Raw genomic sequence first — 24,326 nt, forward strand, 5'->3', positions numbered from 1 at the left:
TTTGTATAAAATATATTTACCTCATTCAAGGTGGGGGATCTAGGATTGGGGGCACAGGGGAAGGATGAGGGCATGTGTAACTATATATATATATATATATATATATATATACATATATATATCATACATCATACACACACCATGTGGGAAAAAGTAAATACACTAGAATGCATGCAAACAAAAAACAAATGTCTCATTGTGTCAGCCATTGTCTTCCCTTCCACATATCATCTCTTAACAAAATAAGATCTCGATATATACCCTATTTCCAAGTCTAAATGTTATACAAGAATACTCCTTCTCATGTTAGTATAAGTATGTACAATGTCTTGTTTGGTTCACATTTTACTAACCCATGATCACTTTACATTTCTAAAACAAAATTTGTTGATGGACTTGAGGCACTTCGGCTGTACTTATATAGACACAAAAAAGTTTGAATGGGCTATAAATTAAAATGTATCAGGCAGTGGGACTTTTTGCTTTGCTGATTGTTAATATTACCTAATTAAAGAACTTGAGCACTTTTCAACATAAAGTCACAATATACTCAACACCTATATTGGTTTTCCCATGGACCTAATTTTTTCCTCATTAAATTCCTGAGATATTTATAGTAAAGCACAATGTGTCCTAATCCACACTACACAACATTTTATATGAAGCAATCCCTGGGTAAAGTACCCAAATACAGATGCACATACATGTGGGGATACACACAGCCAATACCATTTCATGATTAAAACCAAGCATGGATTCAATAGAATGTTATTCATAATGTAAGATATACTTAACATATTCATATTTGAAACATTAAAACAATGTATTGCATGTATTTACACTTGTCCTACTCCATTTCTACTTGAAGGAGGATAGTATGTATCAAAAACAGTGGATAAAGTGCTATAGGGAAAGGTGCATGGTGAAGTCTATCAATTGTTAAGGTCCACAAGAAACTGTACAAATTAAGGCAATGTACAGAGGAGAGGGTTCAAAAGGTGTTATAAATTATATATGAGCCAAACCCTGGGTAAAGTATATATATGCATATATATGTGTGTGTGTGTGTGTGTGTGTATACATGCGTATGTATGTGTGTGTGTGTATATATATATGTAGATTATATATTGCCAGTTGTCACTGTGTAGTTAGTTACAGTTAGATCAGAGTTTCCTTCGGAATAGCTAAACTTTAGTAAAAAAAAAAAGTTCATCCATCTCAGCTCCTTCTTGGAAAGTTTTAGGTTGATTTGTCATGTCTTCCCCATGCAATTTCAATAGATAGGGAATTAACGACAGTGCTACAGCCAAAATCACTCAACGGAATTACCCAAAATTTGACTGAAAGCTAGACCTTTACCTAGAAACACTGATGTTTGTGTTTTGGTGTAATTCCAATCAGTCGTTTTAGAGAATTTAAGTTTAAAAATATAAAGCTATATTTACATTTGGGCTGAAATTCAAACGTCAAGCCTGTTGATTGACTGAGGGGATTTTGCGGCAAGAGCACTCTCTTTGGCTGGCCGCAACATGAGCAGAAATGTTTCAGGACTTGTTCTCTGTCCTAGACTTAAGGGAGCCAGGTGATGCCTTGGGCCTCAGTGGCTCCCCAACAATGTGACAGGGTTTATGTGTCCGGGAGAGATCAGAACACCCAGACAAATTCATTAACACCATCAATGCTACAGCATTTCCCCCTCAGCGCTGGCACTCATTTTTTCCCATTGTTCATGATGAGCTCAGCTCGTCATGAGCACACGAGCAGTGTACTGCATGACGAGCTCAGCTCGTCATGAGCATGGAAGGGGTTAAATAATGTCAAAAGTATATAATGAGTGGGCAGAGGCACTTATTTATTTTTCACTGCTGGCAAGGAGTACCCCATAGTTCCCTTCATTTGCTAATTTGCATATTTTGTCATGTTTTTTGGAGCCCCTACGTGGGTAGGGACACCACCACCCTATTAAAAAAGTGTTGTGGGGAGTTGCAGGGTTTGCAAAAGCCACCCAGAAATGTTTTATTAAAAGTAACCGTAGGTTTCCTGGAGCGTACACAATATGACCCCAGGAAAGGTTTATGGTGTTTTTAAGCATTCCCAGATCTGGAACTTTTGTTCTTCAGCTAACGATTGCAGAGATCCCTTGTGGTTGGTCTTATGGTTGCAGTAGATGGCCTGAGAAGTGTAAAAGAAAGATTCTTACAGTGTTTATTGTTGTTATCAAAGCCATTCAGCTTGCCTTCGTATAGTTATCCTGTGACTCCATGACAAAGCAAATAGGCTTGACTTGCCTTGTATGTTATGTTGTCCCTTTGTAGGCTTTTCTTCATAGAATAATGTGATAACCTATTGACAAAGCCAATAGGCCTGCCTTGTATATTAATGTGCTCACTCCTGAACAAAGCTAATAATCAATCAATCAGGAATTTGTAAGCGCTCTACTTACCCGTGAGGGTCTCAAGGCTCTGAGGGTGGGGGGGGGGAGGGGGGCTGCTACTGCTCAAAGAGTCAGGTCTTGAGGAGTCTTCTGAAGGTGAGCAGGTCTTGGGTCTGCCGTAGATGGGTGGGGAGGCCGTTCCAGGTCCTGGCAGCGAGGTAGGCAAAAGATCTGCCGCAGGTGGCTAATTGGATACGCGGGGCGAGGCCGGCGGAGCGGAGCTGGCCGGCGGTTGTGTAGAAGTTGAGTCTGTTGTTCAGGTAGGCTGGTCCGGTGTTGTGAAGTGCTTTGTGTGCGTGGGTGAGGAGTTTGAAAGTGATCCTTTTGTTGACGGGGAGCCAGTGCAGATCTCTCAGGTGGGAGGAGATGTGGCTGTGGCGGGGGACGTTGAGGATCAATCGGGCTGAGGCGTTCTGGATGCGTTGTAGTAGTTGCAGGTGTTTGGCTGGGTTTTCTGCATAGAGTGCGGTGCCGTAGTCCAGCCTGCTGCTGACGAGGGCCTGGGTAACTGTTCTTCTTGTTTCGGTTGGGATCCACTTGTAGATCCTGCGGAGCATGCGGTGGGTGTTGTAGCAGGAGGAGGAGATGGCGTTGACCTACTTTGACATGGAGAGGGAGGAGTCGAGGATGAATCCTAGTTTGCGTTAGTGGTCCGTGGGTGTCGGAGCTGCTCCTAGTGCAGTTGGCCACCAGGAGTCGTTCCAGGCCGAGGGCCCTAGGATGAGGACCTCCGTCTTCTCCGAGTTCAGCTTCAGATGGCTGCTCCTCATCCATTCGGTGACGGTCCTCATTCCCTCGTGGAGGTTGGTTTTGGCTGTGTGCGGGTCCTTGGTGAGGGAGAGGATGAGCTGGGTGTCGTCAGCGTAGGAGATGATGTCCAGGTTGTGCTGGTGGGCCACTTGTGCGAGGGGGGCCATGTAGACATTGAACCAGGTCGGACTGAGGGATGAGCCTTAGGGTATGCTGCATATGATGTTGGTGGCTTCGGAGCGGTAGGGCGGGAGCCAGACTCTCTGGGTTCTGCCGGAGAGGAAGGATGTGGACTAGTCGAGGGCCTTCTTCTGGATTCCGGCTTCTTGGAGGCGTGTTCCGAGTGTGCGGTGGCAGACCGTGTCGATGGCGGCTGATAGGTCCAGGAGGATGAGGGCTGTGGTTTCGCTGTTGTCCAGCTGACATCTGATGTCGTCTGAGGCGGCTATAAGGGCAGTCTTGGTGCTGTGGTTGCGTCTGAATCCGGACTGCGACGGTCTAAGATGCTGTTGTCTTCGAGGTGCTGGGTCAGCTGCATGTTGGCAATTTTCTCAATGACTTTTGAGGGAAGAGGAGCAGGGAGATGGGCCGGAAGTTCTTGAGGTGTTTGGGGTACGTTTTGGGGTTTTTGAGGAGTGCGTTGATTTCAGCGTGCTTCCAGCTTTCTGGGAATGTCGTGCTATCGAAGGAGATGTTGATGATTTTTCGCAGTTGGGGTGCGATGGTTGCGTCAGCTTTGTTGAAGACCTGTGGGCAGGGGTCTGATGGTGAACCCGAGCGGATTGAGTTCATGATCTTTCGAGTCTCTTTGTCGTTGACGAGGGTCCAGGAGGTCTGCTTGTTGGTGCAGCTGGCGTTCGGGGGTGATGTGTTACGGTCTGGGAGGGTGAGGAGTTGAAGCTGTCGTGGATGTCGGCGATCTTGCGGTGGAAAAAGGTGGCCAGAGAGACGCACAGTTCCTGGGAGGGCGGGATGTCGTTGGTGTTGGCGCTGGGGTTGGAGAGTTCCTTCACTATGTTAAAAAGTTCTTTGCTGTCGTGTGCGTTGTTCGCCAGTCGGGATTTTGAGGGATGATCTTTTGGCTGTTCTGATGAGGTGGTGGTGTCTGCGGATGGCGTCCTTGTGGGCTGCGTGGCTGTCTGGTGTGTGTGGTCGTGAAGCCATTTCTTCTCCAGCTTCCGGCATGTTCGTTTGGAGGTCTGGAGTTCTTCGGTGAACCAGGCGGCTTTCTTGCTGGGGTGGTTGATGGAGGGTTTCTTGAGCGGGGCTAGGGTGTTGGCACAGTCGTCTATCCACTGTCTGAAGTTACGGACGGCGCCGTCTGGGTCGGTGGGTGGTTTCCGGGTGAGGTTGGAGGTCAGCTGGTCCACGGTGACTTTACTCCAGCAGCGGCGGGGCAGCTGTTGGGTGCGGTGGTGCGTTGTTGGTTTCATGAAGGTGAAGTGGATACAGCGGAGGTCGGTCCAGTGGAGTTTGGTGTTGTTGTTGAAGGCGACGTTGTTGCTTGTGGAGAAGACTGGGTCGAGCGCGTGGCTGGCGGCGTGGGTAATACGTCTGTCTTTTAAATATTGATATGCTGACCCCTAGTCCAAGCCGGCAGACCTGCTTTATTTAAAATGACACCTGTTTGTATTGTGATGAGTGTTCTCATTGGCAGGCCGCGCACAAAGGCTTGGCTGCCCTTGGTGGGCTTGGGTGCATGGGGCATGTCCTCCAAAGACCAGCGGAGTTATAGTTCGGTATGGTAGTAAAATCATGCTGTGCGTTAAAAAAAACTAGAAATGCACTGAAAAAAATAAAGGTTAAAGTGACGTGAGTGATGTAATATGTGAGGTCATATGCAGTGCATGACAGGGGCGCAAGTTAGGGTTAGCTCAGTAAACTTTACCTGGTAAATTCCAGTGTTTTTTTTGTTTTAAAGTTATATTTTTAACTGCCATTTTTAACCTTCGTTTTTTCCGTGAATTTCAAAGGCTTAATGTAACGTAAGATCTTATTACCCTACCTACCTTAATTTAATATTTTCCTCTTCTCACTCCAGCTGCTTAATGAACGTAGTGTGATGTCTCCCATATCAGTTGGTCTTATTAGCTGTTAGATGAAAAAATCAGGATTGTACAAAACCTAAACAAGTATTGTTTTATATCTTGCTGTAAAACTTGACTTTTAAGCTGATTTCTTGTATTTGCCGCCATTCACCCACCTAATGGGAAAAAAACTAGTCACTTTATTATGAGCATGCTTCCTTTTTCTTGTAAGTTAAAGGGAACTTACAAAGTAAGAATTACATGGCGGCCCATTGTTCAGAATAGAGCAAGTAGCAAAAAGAAGCAATTAATGTAGCCTAGAAAGTTCCTGTTTTATCACACAGAAGATGATACTTTTTTTTTATGGAGTTTTTGAGCTATATGAAAAGAAAAGCTGATTTTCTACCCTTTCTCTTATGTCACTTTTTAAAACTGTTTTTCCTGAGTTGGGAATGTTTGATTATTTTGTGTAATCACTTTCTGGTTGTCAGGAAATCTAGACATCAACGGAACACTAAGGGCCTGATTACTAGTTTGGTGGTGTGGCAGTGGGTCCGCCCCGCACTTCCAAACCAGAGGTCGGGCCGCCCTCCAGATTACGAGTGTTTCTCCTGTCTGTCAGGTATATTTTTTACGTTCCCACTGCGGTACTTCAAAAAATGGGCACTGCAATGGGAACGCCAAAAACAGTTCCTGCATGGCATGGACATGTTGTGCCCCCCTGCATGCACCCCATGGCCCTGAGACACAAGGGAGCCCTGTAGGGCCCCCTTTGTTTCCTCTGCGCCACAGTTTTCATGGAGTAGGAACCGCCATGCAAAGTATGGCGGAGAGGAAATTTGTAATGTGCTTGGCGGGACCTCAGAAGTCCCACTAAGCATATTGCAGCCTCGAGACCGCCGCTACACCGTCGGGGAATAGCGGTTCCCTGGCAGCTGCGGCGGGGCAATGGTGGTCTGACTGTCCTAATTGTAATAGGGCAGTTGGAAGTTTGTCACTGCCGCGCCCCTCGAGTCAGACTCGTAATCAAGCCCTAAATTTTAGTATCTGGAACATGAGGTGTGGTGGTAAATAAGGGGTATCTGAAAGAAACACATTAGTTAGAGTCCTTACCTTAGAATAATCCCCAGGCGTCAGACTGGATCCGGAAAATTTTGCATAGCAGTACCCTTGCGCGTCGGTACGCGTCGTCTGCGGCTCCGCGTCCGTCGTTGGCGCCGGGATGACATCGTCGGAGTACTTCGACGCCGCCCTCGCGCGCCAATGTCAGTTCTTCTTTTTTTCGAGCCAGCTAAGCGCAGGTCCAGAGAAATCAGTACCTTAGTAATTTTTTGACTAAAACTTTTTTGATCTTTTTGATCTCTTCCCGAGTCTTAACGACTCTCGGTGCCGGTAGGGAATGCCCGGATTCAAGCCCTGTACCGACTGCAACCGACTGATGTTGGTTACCGAGCCCCACCGCCGGTGCCTGTATTGCTTTGGGGCTGACCACGACGACCGGTCGTGCCCCGACTGCCGGGCCTTGACGTCGAAGGCTAGGCGGGAGCGGTCCCGCAAGCGCCTCGAGTTCCGTCAGTCGGCCCCGCGCCGGTCAAGGAGGGGGTCAAGGGACCGGTCGCGGGGCCACAGTCATCGAAGCTCGACGAGTCGACACTATTCGTCGGGCTCCAAGTCCTCAGGTAAGAGGCACAAGAAGTGGAAGAGACGCCATCGCTCTTCTGACTCCCCCCGACGCTCGCACGACGCGGCCGGGGATTCGGGCGGAGCCGCAGGCGCCGCAGCCAGCTCCATAACCGCCGTTCCCTGGGCTGAACGCGACGCTGGAGGAGGTCTAGGCCTTCCTCATGGCCATGAGGTCCCTCTCTCCTCCGTCGGGTCCCGCGTTGCCTCTGGGCCCCGCGGCCCCGACTGGGAGTCCAAGCGGGCCGGGTGCTCCGGCCCCAGCGCCGTTGGGTGCTTCGGCCCTGGCGCCGTCGGCGACTTCGGTCCCAACGCCGTAGGCTCCCGCTGGATCCGGTTACGGATCCGGGTCGCCGCTAGCCGACCTCACGACCCCGCCGGCGTTGACCCCCCAGGGTGTCGCCCCGGGCGCCGTCCCCGCACGATGCCGTCCCTGATCCCTCTCTCGGTCCGGATCCGGCATCGGAACGGCGTCGACCGACGCCGCATTCGACGCCGGCTGAAGAGCCTTTCTTATTTGATCCGGCTCCATCCTTTGACCCTGAGTTTCAGGAGATGGAGGACGAAGTGTATTGGGAGGGGTCCGAGGACCCTCTGACACGTGAGTGTTCGTCCTTCTAGGACTGGACAGAGGAACTAGGGGAGACCAGTGGTCTTGATACCTTCCCTGACACTGGTTTTGTCTCCCCTCCTACCGTGGCTACGGAGGAGGGGTCTGCTTATAGTGTGGTGCTGATGCGGGCAGCCAATGCCTTGTCGTTTACGCTCCCCGTCGCTACTGTGACGTCTAACATCCTCACTGAGGACCTTAAGCCGCAGACTGGCGCTCCGGACCCTTTACTGCCGTTTAATGAGGCTCTCATGGACGTCCTGTTGGGCACCTGGTCCAGGCCCGCTATAGGCCCCCCTGTAGATAGGAACGTCGCCAGGCGCCACCGCTCAGCTCCGGGCGACCCTAGCTTCCTGTCCACCCACCCCACCCCCGAGAGCCTCGTTATCCAGGCCTCTACTTCCCAGTCCGCATTCCCGACTGCACCCCCGGTTCGGGAATCCAAAAGGTATGAACAGTTTGGTAAGAAACTGTTTTCATCCCTCAGCTGTGGGTTGCGGTCAATAAACACTGCTTGCCTTTTGGGCCGTTATACCCACTCTCTGTGGGATACGGTTGCGGCTGTGTTGCCAGAGTGTCCGGAGGGGGCCTGGGCAAAACTCGCTCAAGCCCTCGCGGAGGGATGAGACGCAGCTCGGTATTCTATACGATGTGGGCTGGATACCACGGACTCGCTGGGCAGTGCGATGTCAACGACGGTGGCGGTTCGCCGCCACGCCTGGCTGAGGTCCGCCAACTTTTCGGCCGATGTCCAGAACACCCTCATGGACATGCCATTTGATGGCAGCCACCTCTATGGTTGTAAGGCAGATCATGCGCTTGAACGTTTCAAGGACTCCAGGGCTACGGCCAAGTCCTTGGGCCTCTAGGGGCAGCGTCAGCAGCAGTCTGCCTTCCGCTCCGTTCGTGGCCAAGTAAGGGGCGCCCCTTCACGTCCTGCCAGCCACGGGCCGCAGTCTAACATCCAGCGCGGCGGCGGATGTGGTAACCGCCGTGACTATGCCAGGGTACAACGGCGCGGCCAGCCCACATCCACTCCCGCAGCATCCGCCTCAAAGCCCTCCTAGTCTGAACTTTCAGGCCCATTTAACGCCAGTGGGGGGCAGGGTCCGCCATCACCTCCTTCACTGACGTACCATCACTTCGGACAGGTGGGTGCTGTGAGAAGTAGGTCTGGTATATGATGTTCACTATTCTAGTGAACACCTTGCACCAGTCCAAACAACCCTTATGGTGATGGTTGTAAGTCAACCTTGTAGACCAGCTATCCTAGTGGTAGCGTGGACAGAAAAGTCTTAGGCTAAAAGACTTGAGGGCGTGTAAAGCCAGCTGTTTTACCATATGTAACCCCTTGAATATCAAATGAAAGGACACCACACAGGATATATATAAAATATATATGTATTTATTCACTAACACACTCCTCTGAACTCTTTATGAGATCAGAGGCAAAAGCACATAACAAGTTACTTAATCAGGATACGTTAAGTTGCACAATTTATAGTTAGGCCCCAGAGGCGAAGCAAACCATATATTAAGAAAGTGGTATAAGTACCACATCACGAGAAAAGAAAAGGCCTAGGGCCTAGGGAATCGCTGGGGCTACACTATCTGAACCTTAGTTTAGAAGTAGGAGGGCCACAGGCGGTACGTGCAGTGTCTTTACACACACGCGAGAGTCAATGAAAAGTCAATGGGAACTTAGAAGTTAGATAAAGAAGGATTTAGGACACTTCCGGTTTAGCTAGAAGGAAACAACTAAAAACCTAGACACTTGGATAGTCAATACCCTTGGGAGCACCGAAGTACTCGCGTTACCTCACCCACGGACGGCGGGTGCTTAGGTGTGAAGATGTGTCGGGTTTCGCCGTTGAAGTCTATGGAGCCTGTGAAGAAAGATGCTGCAGGCGACCAGGCGTAAGATGTCCGGGTGGATCCAAGGCTGGATCGGGGATGAAGAGGACCTGAAAGCAGAGGGGACAGAGTCTGGGTCACTAGCCAGTGACCGGGTGGAACCAGGATGGAACCAGACGACGTCGAGGAGCAATCAGGTGCTGTCTTGAAGCTTGTCTCTTCAGCCACGCGGACCAGGAGGCGTCGAGGACGACCAGGTGCTGGAGGCGAGCTGCCCACGAAGTTTCTCGCAGATGGAGGGGTCGACTGCCGGATTGGAGTCAACAAGCCTTGGCAAAGGCCACCCACGCAGGATACAACAAAGGCTTCTGGTGCAGACCAGCAAGGTCTGAGGTGCCTCACCTTTGCAGGGAGGCAAGGGCCAGTCCGGAGCAACCAGACCAGCGAGTTGGTTCAAAAGGATTGTCGTCACAGAGGCTACTAGCCAACGTGCCAGCAACCGGACAACGCGTCGAGCAGAACACAAGAAGGGCCCCACGCAGAACTCGTGGAGTGTGGAGGGCTGATCTTCGGTGCAGGTGGCGCTCTGATTCGGGGCTTCTCAATCCCCAGTGCACAGCTTCGAGGATGCCTCAGGGGCTGCACAGTTAGCAAGTTGCAGGCTTTTCAAGATGTCCGGTCCCACGTGTCTCGTCGCCTCCACGGATCTCAGCTATGCTGCAGACGTGAAGAGAAGGTCAGAGAGGTCTGGAAGTCTGGGTCTTGTCAGGCTCTGTCCTCGGGTCCCGGCGGGAGCGTCGACCAAGCAAGCCGTTGATTTGCTGGATGGTGCCTGGTTGCCCAGGGTGGTCACTCCTTGGCCACAAGGGAGATTCTTCAGTCTTCAGCTTCAGCAGAACGTCGAAGGTCCAGAGTTTCGTGCCAAGTTTCGATTCCAGGATTAATCTAAAGTCTCAGTACTCAGCTCCTACCTTTATACAACTAAAAGGGGCTGGATTACTTTCTAGGTCCCTCCTACGGGTGGGACCAGGAAGGGGGGTGGTTACACCCCCTCTCCTTTGTCTAGTTTTGCGCCAGAGCTGGGGCTGGAGTGCCCCAGCAACCGGTTTGAACTGGGGAATGCATGGAGCACATGGGTGCTCCAGGCAGTGTCTCATTCCATTCAGCCCTCCCTGTCCCAATACACAAAGTCCTGTCTGGGGTTGGTGCTCGTACCTCTCCAGGCAGGAAACCTATTGTCCAAACCTCCGTGACTGGAAGGACTCCCAGCAGCAGGAGGTCAGACTTGTGTCTGTGGCAGCAGCATCCATTTTGTGATGCTGGGGCTCTGTTTAACTTTAACCGGGTACAGTAGTTTCAACATGTCTTCTCCCTCTAGAAGGGTGGAATGCTACCCCCGTCGGCAGAATTGGCGGGGGGGTAGTATTCCAAAGCGTATGACACCTTACACGACATGTTTGGATAAAGCCAAACCAAAGTTAGCATTTAACCGCGAGGTTCATAATGCACTTAAGAGTATATGGTATGGCAATATCATAGAACAGCTATAAGGACATGGTTCCGAAAGCTGCAGACAGGCTCAGCTCATGCTAGAGCACCATCTCACACATAACCAAGCACTCTGCCTCCAGGATTGTTAAGGCCTGCCATAGGAGTGACTTATACGTTACTATGTGTCTATATATATATATATATATATAAGGTAGGTATGGGGATACTATACCTAAGCAAGGGGTGATTACACAACCTTGCCCCAACTAAGTGATCATGCAGTTGTGTCAATGTAGGTGGCCAGCCAGGGGTGGCATAATATATGCTGCAACCCCTGGTAGGCCTTGGGTGCACCTATGCCCTGGGTACCTATGGTACACTATACAGGGACTCACAAAGGTGACCCAATATCCAATTTGGTATGTACCTACAGTACATGGAGTCCATTTTACAGAGAGAGCAGATAGCCTGGGGTCCTGAATAGCAGGATCCCAGGCCAACTAAGTCGAAAACCAGCTAAACACTAGGCAAAAAGTTGGGGGTAACCATAGTCAGGTATCCACCTTCCTACAGGTGCTGCAAAACGTCCGAAAGGGCTACTCCGTCCCCTTCGAGGCGACCCCTCCAGCCATGCCACCGCAGTACCACCGCGTGTCGGGGATCACTTACAATTTGTGCAAGAGGAAGTGTCGGCTCTCTTGGCCAAGGGGGCCATCGAGCGCGTTCCTGGGCCTGAAGTAGGGTGTGGTTGCTATTCCCACTACTTTCTGGTTCCCAAGATGGGCGAAGGGGGCCTACGCCCTATCTTGGACCTACGGAACGTCAACGGCTCAAGATGCTGACTCTGGCTCAGGTCTTAGCTGCCCTGGACCCTGGAGACTGGATGGTAGCGTTGGACTTGCAGGACGCGTATTTCCACATCCCCGTCCTGCCGGCCCACCGGCGTTACCTGGGGTTCATGGTAGGCCACGAGCACTTCCAGTTCACCGTGCTACACTTTGGCCTTACCAGCGCCCCATGGGTGTTCATGAAAGTGATGGTGGTGGTCTCAGCTCATCTGCGCAGGTTAGGGGTGTCAGTGTTCCCCTACCTCGACGACTGGTTGTTGAAGGCGGGCTCACACCAGACAGTCGTCAGCCACCTTCAGACTATGGCCGACCTCCTGGACTTGCCGGGGTTTTCCATCAATGTGCTGAAGTCACACCTGTGTCACTCTCAAAGGCTCCTCTTCATCGGAGCGGTTCTGGATTCCAGCGCAGTTTCGGGTTTATCCTCCCGAACAGCGGGTTCGGGATATTCAGGCTCTGATTCCGATCTTTCAGCCTTTAATCCGAGTTTCGGTCAGGTTGACGCTGCAGCTTCTGGGGCTGATGGCCTCCTGCATCCTTCTGGTGCATCACGCCAGGTGGCGGGTGCGGGCTCTGCAGTGGGACCTGAAGTTTCAGTGGGACCAGCATCAGGGCAACCTGTCCGACCATGTCCGGGTCTCGGAGGGCACTGCGAGACAGTTGCAGTAGTGGCTCACGGACCGCAATTGGTTCAGCGGCAGATCCCTCTCCCTTCCCCAACCGGAGCATGTTGTTGTGACGGATGCGTCCCTCCTGGGCTGGGGGGGCCACATGGGAGAGGCGGAGATCAGAGGCCTCTAGTCTCCGGCGGAGTCCCGGCTCCACATCAACCTTCTGGAGCTGCGGGCGATCCGGCTTGCACTAAAGGCATTTCTTCCCTCTGTCTGGGGAAGTGTAGTGCAGGTGTTCACGGACAACACCACCACCATGTGGTACTCCCAACATACAGGGCGGGGTGGGGTCGTGGACCCTATGCCAGGAGGCTCTGCGCCTCTGGCAGTGGCTGGAACATCAGGGCGTGACCCTGGTGGTTCAACACCTGGCAGGTTCCCTGAAAGCCAGGGCGGACAAACTCAGCCCTCGGAGCATTATGGATCACGAATGGCGTCTGCACTCTGATGTGGCGCAAGGTCTCTTTCAGCAGTGGGGAGAGCCTTGGTTAGATCTATTCGCCACAGAAGAGAACGCGCAATGTAAAAAGTTCTGCACGTTGGAATTTCCAAGGCGGCACTCGCTTGGAGACGCTTTTCTTCGCGAGTGGAGTTGTGGTCTGTTGTACGCCTTTCCGCCTATACTACTTCTGCCCTGAGTGCTCAAGAAGATCAGGTGTGACCGGGCCCAAGTCATCCTTGTGGCTCCGGACTGGGCACGAAGATACTGGTATCCCGAGCTACTCAGCATGTCAGTCGATCCCCCGATTCGTCTGCCTCTTCAGGAGGACCTTCTGTCGCAGCAGCAGGGGACGGTCCTCCACCCGAACCTGTCCAGTCTCCACCTCCATGCGTGGAGATTGAGCGGCGACAGTTGAGGCCATTTGACTTGCCTCCTGAAGTCTGCGATGTCATTCTGGCAGCCAGGCGTCCCACAAAATCGGTATACGCCTGCAGGTGGAACGAATTTGTGGCATGGTGCACAGCAAAGGCTGTGGATCCACTCTCTGCCCCTCTTTCTGAGGTTCTCCCCTTCCTTCTTTCTCTTGCCCAGCAGGGCTCTGCTCTGGGGACTATTAAGGGCTACCTCTCTGCCATTTCCGCCTTCTTAAGGCTACCTGATCAGCCCTCTTTGTTCCAGTCCCCCGTTGTAAATAGGTTCTTGAAGGGCATCACTCATCTGTTTCCTCCTGTTCCTTTCGTGATGCCGCAGTGGGACTTAAACCTTGTTCTAACTTATCTGATGTGCCCTCCTTTTGAGCCACTTCACAACTGTCCTCTTCGTCTTCTCACTCTTAAGACTGCATTCCTTGTTGCCATCACCTCTGCCAGGAGAGTGAGTGAGCTCCAGGCCCTTTCTTCACAACCTCCCTTCCTTTCTGTCCATCCGGACAAAGTTGTGTTGCGGACGCGACCCTCTTTCCTGCCCAAGGTAGTCACAGCCTTCCACATCGGGCAGTCCATCACTTTGCCCACCTTCTTTCCGCCTCCGCATCCCTCGAAAGAGGAAGAGAGGCTCCACCGTCTGGACCCAAAACCTGCGCTCTCATTCTATCTGGATCGCACAAGCCAGTTCCGGGTGGATGGCCAACTCTTTGTTGGTTACGTGGGCGCTAAGAAGGGACGGGCGGTGCACAAACGAACCATCTCTCAGTGGGTCGTCTTGTGCATCAAGGTTTGCTACTCTTTGGCGAGGAAGGAGCCTCCTGTTGGGCTGAGGGCCCCTTCCACTCAGGCCACGGCGGCTACTACTGCCCGTGGCCGGGGAGTCCCCTTGCAGGACATCTGTCAGGCAGCTACGTGGGCCTCGCTGCACACGTTCGCAAGACACTACTGCCTGGACAGCCAAGTCCGGAAGGATGGCTTCTTTGGCCGTTCCGTTCTCCGGGACTTTCTGGTGTGATCTTGGTTCGCAGACCCACCCCGGGTATGGTATTGCTGGGGTATCTATTCTAAGGTAAGGAATCTAACTAACGTGTTTCTTTCAGATGAACAAGTTACTTACCTTCGGTAACGATATATCTGTAGGAAACATTAGTTAGTTAGATTCCTTACCGCCCCACCCATCCTCCCCGTTCTGCGAACAGATATCTAGGGTTAAGGTCATCCCTTTCAGGGCCCTAGTTTCATGGCACCAGTGTCGGTTTTTATCATGGCTCTGCGTTTCTGGCGCGGAAAAGCTGTGTATAAAAACGGAAGTCAGGGCGCGAGGGCGGCGTCTATCTACTCCGACGTCATCGCGACGCCAACGACGCCGACAGCGGACGCGGAGCCGCAGACGACGCCTACCGACGCGCAAGGGTACTGCTACGCAAAATTTTCTGGATCCAGTCTGACGCCTGGGGATTACTCTAAGGTAAGGAATCTAACTAACTAATGTTTCTTACAAAACTTGTTCTTTACAAACAATGAATCGGGTGACCCTGGATGTAATGATGAACAAATACTTGATTGTTTAAGAATTGGACAGTTCTGCAAACTATTTTCTATAACTGAAAGAAATAATGTCACTGTACATGCAGCCCATGTTTTCTCTTGTATAACTTAACTTTTCTTTTCTTTTTCAGGTTGAAGTCAAGCCATATGTGCTCGATGATCAGATGTGCGATGAATGCCAGGGTACTCGCTGTGGTGGAAAATTTGCTCCATTCTTTTGTGCCAATGTTACCTGTTTGCAGTATTATTGTGAATACTGCTGGGCAAGCATACACTCTCGTGCTGGTAGAGAGTTCCACAAACCACTGGTGAAGGAAGGAGGTGATCGGCCACGCCATGTCCCTTTCCGCTGGAGCTGAACACTGTGCCTAACTCCGTCAAGAACTGAGACAGGTTGAAAGCGAGTGGAAGGAGAGATCGCTGCCTCTGGGCTGGGAGAATTCTGGAAATCTGTGCTTTCTTCCCCAATTAAAAAATGGGTCTTTACTATTACCTATGTAATTATTAGTTACAGGCACCTTACGGACCTCTGTGTCCAGTATACAACCTTGCAGAATTGTAATGATCTTGCACTTTCATTCACACTAACATCTGCTTGGTACCTTATTTCTTATGCAGGACTTATGACTAGAGATAGTGCGAAGACTGCCATTCCCATTAGCCTTTACTGGGGCTGGTGTGTTTGTAGGGAAAATATTTTGTTATATGTTTTGTTATACTTGTTTTAAACTGGAGCGTGCACTTATTTTCCAAAATCAGACTTCTCCCTAAATAATGACTTACCAAAGGTAACACACATGACTGGCAGATGTAGCAGAAAGGTTATAAGTTTTCGAATCATTTGAAATAACACTAAGCCTAAAAGAAAATAAGCCTTTATTTGCTCTAATCTTGACTTGTGGTGGATGATACCTCATTGGATGGAACCGATTTTGTGTTAATTATTCTAAGAATATTTTTTTTCTATTGAGTTATATCTTTTAATTTTATGTAAATGTATGCTGCAATAGCTTTTGCTGCTATTTGAGTGGTATAGCCAATACCGTAATACTCTATTCAGGCTAGGGTATCAGTTAAAAATAATACAGATTGATATTGGCAGCGTGATGTCTGCTGACTGAAAGGCAGTCAGTATAGCATAGAAAGAACTTTCCCAGAAGGTCAGTATTTTTGACTGCATGTTTACTTAACCAGGTTGCTGCATGCAATACATTGTTATATCCAGTAACTATTATGAAACCAAACCACAATGCACAAGTAACTAAAAACATTTGTATCCTATAACATACTTGATATAAAAACAATTAAATTAGTAATCGCTAATGACTGAAGTAAGGCATGCTTCAGTAATTGCAATTCTTCTGTTACTGGCCTTAGTCCATGTACAGAATTACCTATACTAGAACCAATATTAAAAATAGATGTAGGATATTCTTAAAAACTGAATGTGTAGGTGATTGATGAAGTACTTTGGGGTGCTCAGTTAAATATTGTGCAATTTATTTTATGTTGTAAAGTTTAAATGTCTAGTACTGTGGTCAAATGTAACTGTTAAAAGCCTTTATCTGACACACATTTGGTTATTCATAACTAGTACGCAAACAGGAAGAGGAGTGCATAGAGAAGTATCTTTCAACGCTTGCACCCTATATAGTGTCAGTTTTGTGCCGTAAACCCAGCTCATACTAAAAAAACATACACATGAATATATCGCAGTATATGACTAATCTGCCAGAGTTAACCTACCAGGCACCTTTGAAGATTGCAATGCTAAAGAAATGAGCTTCTACCCGTTTCTGTCATTTTGCAATCAATTTAGAGACTCTGTATGTGAAATGGTGTGCCTGACCCTTGGAAGTATCCTGTGAAGCTTGAACAGATAATGAAAACATTGTAGTGCTTGGACATTTTTTTTAGCATTATTCTTGAGGGGCAGTAGATAATATTAACACCTTTAGAATACTAATAATGGTAATGAAGCGAACACTGTTTTTGTTGTTTTGCAGTTCAGGGACAATCTGACTGGATTAGGCACCACATAATAGATGTAAATATGTTCTGTGTGTTGTGATGTCTTGTGTCGGATTATGTGTTTATTTTGTTGTTTCAATGTTTCATTGCAAGTATTGGCTTTGAATGGATTATCTGTGTTTGTAAAAATGAAAGGAGCAAAAGCTTTTTTTTTTTTTACTGATTTGAATGCGTAAGCGTACCTATTAGAAGGTTGTAGCTGGGCTTTTGTGATATTGTTTTCTTTGCCCAGATGTGTGTGTCTGTGATTTTGTTCATCTGTACGAGACATGTTATGCACTACTTTTTGTATTGGAACAGTTTTCAAAAGTTGGCTGAATTTTTATTTTATTAAGAAAAAGGCATGCTTTCTGACTGACATGATCTTTTGCAATACCTCAATTTTGAAATATAGGAGAGAAAAATATTTTCTAAATAAGTTTATTCAGAAGAAATATATATTAATTTAATTCTGCAAAATGATTTATCAGATGATTTTATTTTTTTCATGCTCATTTGCTTTTTTGAATACAAAGTTAGAGCTTTATAACTTTAATATTAAAAATCATAGCTAACTCACATAAATCTACCTAATCATGTGAAATAACGAAAGTTTTTTCATTATTTCCCTCTTGTCCTTCCTCTTTTTTAATGTCGCAAAATACTCCAGAATCTAAAGCTGAATAGCATGAATTTGATTTGAAACTAAACAGCGACACCAGGAAGAAATGTAAAACAAAATTCTACATTCGGTGCTGCATATTGTGAATAGATCATAAAATCTTTCCCTTCATTTGTATATTTATAATCACGTGTTGATTATGCACGACTGACCAGAATTGTGAGAGTTTTTCTGTTTGTATTTTTTTAAAGAGAACTTTTTTAGTTTATTAACTTATTACATGTTTCCTTTTGTTTTGTAAATGCAATATGCCCATAGGTTGTTAATATGGTGTATTGAAAAGGTGATCCTTTCAAAAGTGAAAAAGGAAGTTATTTTTTAAAATTAAACGCTGTTTTGAATCGCAACTTGATTGAGAAATCCCTGGGTGCATCAGGTCTTAATATGGCCTTTCTTGGTGTGACTTGAACTAGTAAATGTTTTGGAGGCTAAACTAACCTCGACTATTTGTTAATGTGCAATACTGTTTGTACTGTTTGTATAAAACAAAACAAAAGAAAAAAAGGCATAAATCCTTTATTGCAAATTTATTTTCATTGCGAAGTTAAGACATTGTGATTCACGGAGATCATTTTTCTACTGTCAAATATGTAACTTTCTTCATGCTGGTATTTTTTCAATAGTAATGTAGCCTTTGTACTGAGACAAATTTTCATTGTTATTTTTAGAAAGATTTTTTGCTATGAAAAGATTAAAACTTATTTACATATTTTTCATTTCGTATTTTCTTTCGAGTGCTTTCTCAACCATTGATGTAGCTGTTTCTGGGAGAGACTTTCATATCTGGTCAATGTCTTTATTATTATTTTTAAATTTGTATTTGGTGTAAATTAATTTTATGATGCAAATTCTTTAAAGTTTATTATTTTCATTTATTTTTCAAACTGAAAACCTTTGTAATATTATGAAAGTTTCTGATTTTTTGAAAAGCAAAGCTTTATGTATTACCCTGCTCATGTGGTTTACAATAGAGTGACAATGACGGAATTGGTAATGTAAACAGATTGAAAACCAATGTGATGAATAATTTGGGCAATAAAATGATCAAAATACGCAGAAAAATGAAAATGGCGTGATGTTTTGAACAGCCATTTCCTTTTGAAAACATGGCTTAGGGGTGCACAAACTTTGGAAAGCATTGAAGTTGTCCTCTTAAAGGTACTGTAGTTAGAAAAGCTCTGTATGAATAGACACTCCTCTTCTGCTGTCTCTCCTTTATCCTGTGCACAGCATGGGTTTCTGCACATGCACGCTCTTTGCTGGGTATATTTTCTTAAAGTTGCCCCGAGGTTGTCTAAACTTTGGAACCTCATAAGTCAATTTAAACACTTTCTAGTTCAGGGCCATATATATATATATATGTACATGCCCAATTGCAAAAAAAATACATTATTAGGACATGTATACATAGCCATATGGCAATGAAAGGATTCATAGAATTTAATGCTTTTTCTGACCATTAGCCAATTTGCACATTTTCAGAGCTGAACTTTGTCATGCTTCCTTTTGGATATCTCCACTTTAAGGAGCTAACATTATGAATGTCACAGTACCAATACATTATTTAGAAGTATTAACAACTATGTACTTACTATAGATTAGTGTAAATGGTGAAGCAACAATTTTTACCTAAATGTAGATACTTTGGTTACAATTTACATTCAGTTTATACATAGGCAAGATATTGTAGATTGAAGAGCATAGGAGATGCGTGTTTTGATTGTCATCTAATGGTACAGAACACATATATTGCAAGTGTGCAATGACAGCATACCACTGATTGCATTGCAATTTATATAGTCACGACATATTATTTTAATTTAAAAACTCTTATCTCCATGTTAATATTTAGTACTTTGACATATCAAATTGAGAGGCCTGAAAGAATTGTCACTAATTTCTGAAAATATTTTATTTACTTATTTAAATAAATTGTCTGTAGCTATTGCTTTTATACCAGTTTGTATGTTTAGTCAAACATTTTTTACTTGATAACATTTGCTCTCCATATCAGCTGCTATCATGTTCCATAATACCACAAAGTATTTTATACTCCTGAATTTAACCAATATATACCCTAAATTGGTATCCAGTCAGAAATTAGTGTAATGTAATTCTGACAGATATACATATACAATTGCAGTACTTAAGTTTAGCTGAACGTAGAACTGATGCTCTACAGTGATATTGGATGATAAACTATACATTTGTTTCAGAATGTAGCTCTGTTGGGGTATTACGTAACATGTATTTGTGATTTTGTTGTCGAAACCTTGAACATGGCATAGTGTTCACATCTAAGATGTCTGTTTTTCCAACTAATAAACTCAAATTAATTGTATTGTGCTTTTTTACATGCTTTCTTAGATTGTTTTGCTAATAATTCTAACAAAGCTTCTACCATTATGGCTTGGACATTTGCTTGTATGGAACTGCAGTACTGTGACTAAACATGGAGCTCTGCTGCTATTGCTTAAACCTGCTTAACTTTGTAGTATGGACTTTGTTTTCCTGTAACACCAAGCATCTCTTATTAAATCTGGTTGTATGAAGCACAAAGACTTGTCATTATTGTTCTTGCTATGTAAGTAACATGTCCTTTGCATGTGTATTACACTTCAGTTTAATGTGCTTTAACAACTGTTGTTTTCTGGAAGACACTGCAGTAAATTCAAATCACATTTTTAGCAAATGTTCTTTTCATAGAGAAATACTACTATATGTTTGCCAGATCTTTGCTACTAAACTCCATTTTATTATAATAGGACGTGAAGCTATAAGGCCATGCATTTTATCCATTGAATGACCTCATGTGTCATCTACATTTCAGACCAAAACAGGGATAGTTTCACAGGAAGGAGGGATCAGAATAAGCACGTTTTCAACTTAACTGTTTCTGGAATGAGGTTTAGGGCATTGTAGCGGTCTAGCAGATCCTGTTTCACTGCAGGGGTCTGAGGCCCTGAAGCGTTTAATCTGATATTGCATTTGGTTCTGAGCAGTAGATACATAGCTGATAATTCATGAACAGTGGCGTAATGCAAAGTAATGGGCCCCTCTGCTGAATTTGAAGAGTTGCTCACGTCTCACAGACTTGGGCGGAATGGGAGCCGTGTGAAGAGTTGAGATCCTCACCTGTGCCACATGGGCTGTAGGGGCCCGCTATATACCCCTGCTCACGAAATCTTTTTTTTGTTTTCCTTCTTTTTATTGAAAGTTTTTCAAAAGGGAAAACAACACAACATACAGTCGTCTTACATATACAGCACTTAAAGCATTAGCTTATGGTCCAAATGTACAGTATAGGGGTTCACAGAAACACATGAGCATAGTACATAATCAGTCGTATCATCTTAGCACCTCAACAGGGTATACTCTCCCAGGTTTCTGTCCCCCCTCACCAACCCCCCACCATTCCCCAAAGATTACAATTGCCCAATAGGATGCAGCAGATAATCTTTTCAGCAGTTTAACACTCTTTCCATCCATACCCCGAGACTCGAACACCAGCCAAATGTTAGTGGTATCATACCCATAGGTCATAACGCCCGCACACCGACCATACAACACGAAGTCTGCCTTATCCAACATGAGTGGAGCTCGCATCTTCATTGCCCGAGTCAGTAGTCTCTCTAGTTGCTAGATACATGTGAGGGGTGCCCAGATATCATTCGGCCTGGAGGTTATTGGCAGCAGTTCCGCATATGTGGCCAGTCGCTCCTGACAGGTAATTAAATCAGTAAGCCACGTCTTGAATTTAGGCGCCCGGCCCCTACCCCATCTGCAGGCTACCCTCCGTTTTGCCAAGAGGAGTGCCATCGCCACAAATCTCCTGTGTTCTGCCTTCACCGGAGTAACACACCCCAACAATGCCATTAAAGGATCTGGCTGTAGTGTCTCATCTATCATGCACTGTACCGCTTCAAACACCTCGCTCCAGTAACCCCGGATGCTCGGACAATCCCATGCCAAGTGCAGAAAATCCGCCCCGGGGGCTCGACATCTGTCACAGCAATCATCCGTTCTAAGCTGAAATATGTGCATCTTAGCAGGTGTATAATAACTTCTAGTGTATGATGCGGAGTCTGCTGTTCGCTGAAACTCTGTGTGCAGGTAGCAGGTTTCCCACTGTGAGTCAGACAACTGTCTCCCCAAATCTGCTTCCCATTTCAGCCTCGCTGGAGCTGCCTGCCCATCCTGTTGCGCATGCTCCGTATTATAAATCAATGAAACTAAGCATCTGGGTTTGGGCTTTTCAAGTATCGCATGTAACAGGGTCAGTAGCGCTGGCTCGTCTGGGTAGGTTAGTGTGACGGCCTTCACTCCCTGTCTCAGCCTGATATATAAAAACGCATCTAACGGTGTCTGCTGGTCCCCCGGTCACATATGCGGGAGAGCACGGAACACACCGTCGTGATACATATCTCCCCATTGGGTCAGCCCATACTTGCCTCTGAATTTCCTGAACACATCCTCCTGCAGTAGCACAATTTCCGGATGGTATGTGAGGGGCATCAGGGGGGAGTACATCAAAGATCCACCCAACTTCCTCACAATTCTATGCCATGCCATAAGTGAGCTATAAAGCGCATTCGGTTGCCTGTCTCTTGGACCAATCTTGCTATATAGCGCCCCGTCCAGTGGTACAGGATGGGCCAGCCAGTGTTCCGCCGCCACCTGCGGCATGTAGCGAGGTTGTTTAATCCAATACCATACATAGTGTGCCTGCGCTGCTAAGAAGTATAACTCCAAATCAGGTATTCCGAATCCCCCTTGGGAGTAAGGCCTTATCAATATATCCCATTGCAGTCTAGGCTGTTTACCTCCCCATACTAATCGTATTAACTGAGATTTCAGGGCTTTAAAAATTTAGGAGCCTGGGTAATAGGGTATATTCAGAAATAAGTACAGTACCTGCGGAAGTATCACCATATCTGAAAGAGACACGTTAGTATTAGATTCCTTACCTTAGAATATCCCCAGGCGTCAGACTGGATCCGGAAATTGTTGCGTAGCAGTACCCTTGCGCGTCGGTAGGCGTCGTCTGCGGCTCCGCGTCCGTCGTGGGCGCCGTGATGACGTCGTCGGAGTACTTAGACGCCGCCTCCGCGTGCTGACGTCAGTTCTTCTTTTTTCCGCGCCAGCAAGGACAGATCTGGAAAAAGCAGTAACCCTAGTCTTTTTTGACTAACCTTTTTGATCCTTTTTGATCCTATTTCGAGTCTCTCGACTCCGACACGGTGCCTTTAGGGATGCCCGGCTTCAAACCTTGTGACGATTGCGACCGGCTGATGTCGGTCACGGATCCTCACCGCGTCTGTTTGTCGTGTTTGGGCGTCGACCACGACGACAAGGCCTGCTCCGACTGCCGGGCCCTCTCTTCGAAAGCCAGGCGGGAGCGGGAGCGGTCCCGTAGGCGCCTCGAACTCCGGCAGTCGGCCCTGCGCCGTGAGAGGTCCCGATCCCATGGGAGGTCGAGGGACAGGTCGCGGGCTCGGAGCCATCACAGCTCCGAGAGTAGGCCGCACTCCTCCGGGTCGAAGTCGTCGTCAGGTAAGAGGCACAAGAAGTCCAAGCGGCGTCATCACTCCTCGGACTCCCCCCGACGCTCGCGCGATGCGGCCGGGGGTTCGGGTGACACCGCCCACGCGGCTCCGTCGGAGTCGCGGGCGCCGCGTGCAGCTCCACACCCTCCGGTCCCTGGGCTGAACGCGACGCCGGAGGAGGTCAAGCGCTTCCTCATGGCCATGAGGAAACTCTCTCCTCCGACGGCCTCCGCGGCGCCTTCGGGCCCAGCGGACCCGTCTGGGGGCCCTAGCGGGTCGGCGGCTCCGGCCCCGACGCCGTCGGGTGCTTTGGCCCGACGCCGCTGACGCCTTCGGGCCCGGCGCCGCAGGTCCCCGTTATCCCGACACCGCCGGTGCCTTCGGGCCCGGCGCCGGGGGGTCCAGTCGTTCCGCCGGCGCCTTAGGGCCCGGCGCCGCAGGATGCTGCTGGTCCTCCTTCGGGATCTGGTTCGTCGCCGGTGGATCTGACGACCTCCCCGGCATCGGACCCTCAGGTGTCGCCTCCGGCGCCGGCCTCGGGCGGCGCCGTCCCCGGTTCCACCTTCGTTCCTGTTCCGGCGTCGGGACGGCCCCGCTGGGCGCCGCTCCAGACGCCGGTTGGAGAGTTCTCTCTCTACGAGCAGGCCCCATTGGTTGAGAACCCTGAATTTCAGGAGATGGGTGATGAAGAGGACTGGGAGGGGTCTGAGGACCCTCTGACCAGGGAGTGTCAGTCTCATGAAGACTGGACAGGAGAACTTGGGGAGGCCAGTGGCCTGGACACCTCTCCAGACACTGGTTTTGTCTCCCCTCCTTCCGTGGCATCGGAGGAGGGGGCAACTTATAGTGTGGTGCTGATGAGGGCTGCCAAGGCCTTGGGCCTTGAGCTCCCCGTCGCGGCCGTGAGGACTAACCTCCTCACTGAGGTCCTTAAACCGCAGTCAAGCTCGGCCGAGCCTCTGCTGCCTTTTAATGAGGCCTTGACCGACGTTCTGCTGGGCACTTGGTCCAAGCCCGCTACGGGTTCGCTCGTAGATAGGAACGTGGCCAGACGCCACCACCCATCCCCGGGCGACCCATGTTTCCTGTCCTCCCACCCTACCCCCGAGAGCCTGGTCATCCAGGCCTCCAATTCCCAGACCGCATTCCCGTCCGCACCCCCGGACCGGGAATCCAAGAGGTATGACCGGTATGGGAAGAAGATCTTCTCATCTATTAGCCTCGGCCTGCGGTCTTCTAACACCGCCTGCCTCTTGGGACGTTACACCCACTCTGTGTGGGATAAGGTCGCGGAAGTGCTGCCAGAGT

At 48.1% G+C, this 24,326-nt stretch overlaps 1 protein-coding gene across 15 annotated transcripts in view; it reads left to right on the top strand.

Annotated features, from left to right (window-relative positions):
* The window catches only part of CPEB3 (cytoplasmic polyadenylation element binding protein 3), a 1,058,629-nt gene extending 1,038,598 nt beyond the window's left edge, over positions 1-20,031 (top strand). For all 15 annotated transcript variants that reach the window (XM_078643412.1, XM_078643411.1, XM_078643415.1 and 12 more), the window contains one exon: positions 14,912-20,031. In XM_078643412.1, the coding sequence (XP_078499538.1) occupies positions 14,912-15,139 (228 nt within the window). In that variant the 3' untranslated portion in view covers positions 15,140-20,031. The remainder of the gene's footprint in view (positions 1-14,911) is intronic.
* Positions 20,032-24,326: the final 4,295 nt, after the last annotated feature.

Source organism: Lissotriton helveticus, chromosome 5_1 (genome assembly GCF_964261635.1).
Source record: "Lissotriton helveticus chromosome 5_1, aLisHel1.1, whole genome shotgun sequence".
Taxonomy (NCBI): domain Eukaryota; kingdom Metazoa; phylum Chordata; class Amphibia; order Caudata; family Salamandridae; genus Lissotriton; species Lissotriton helveticus.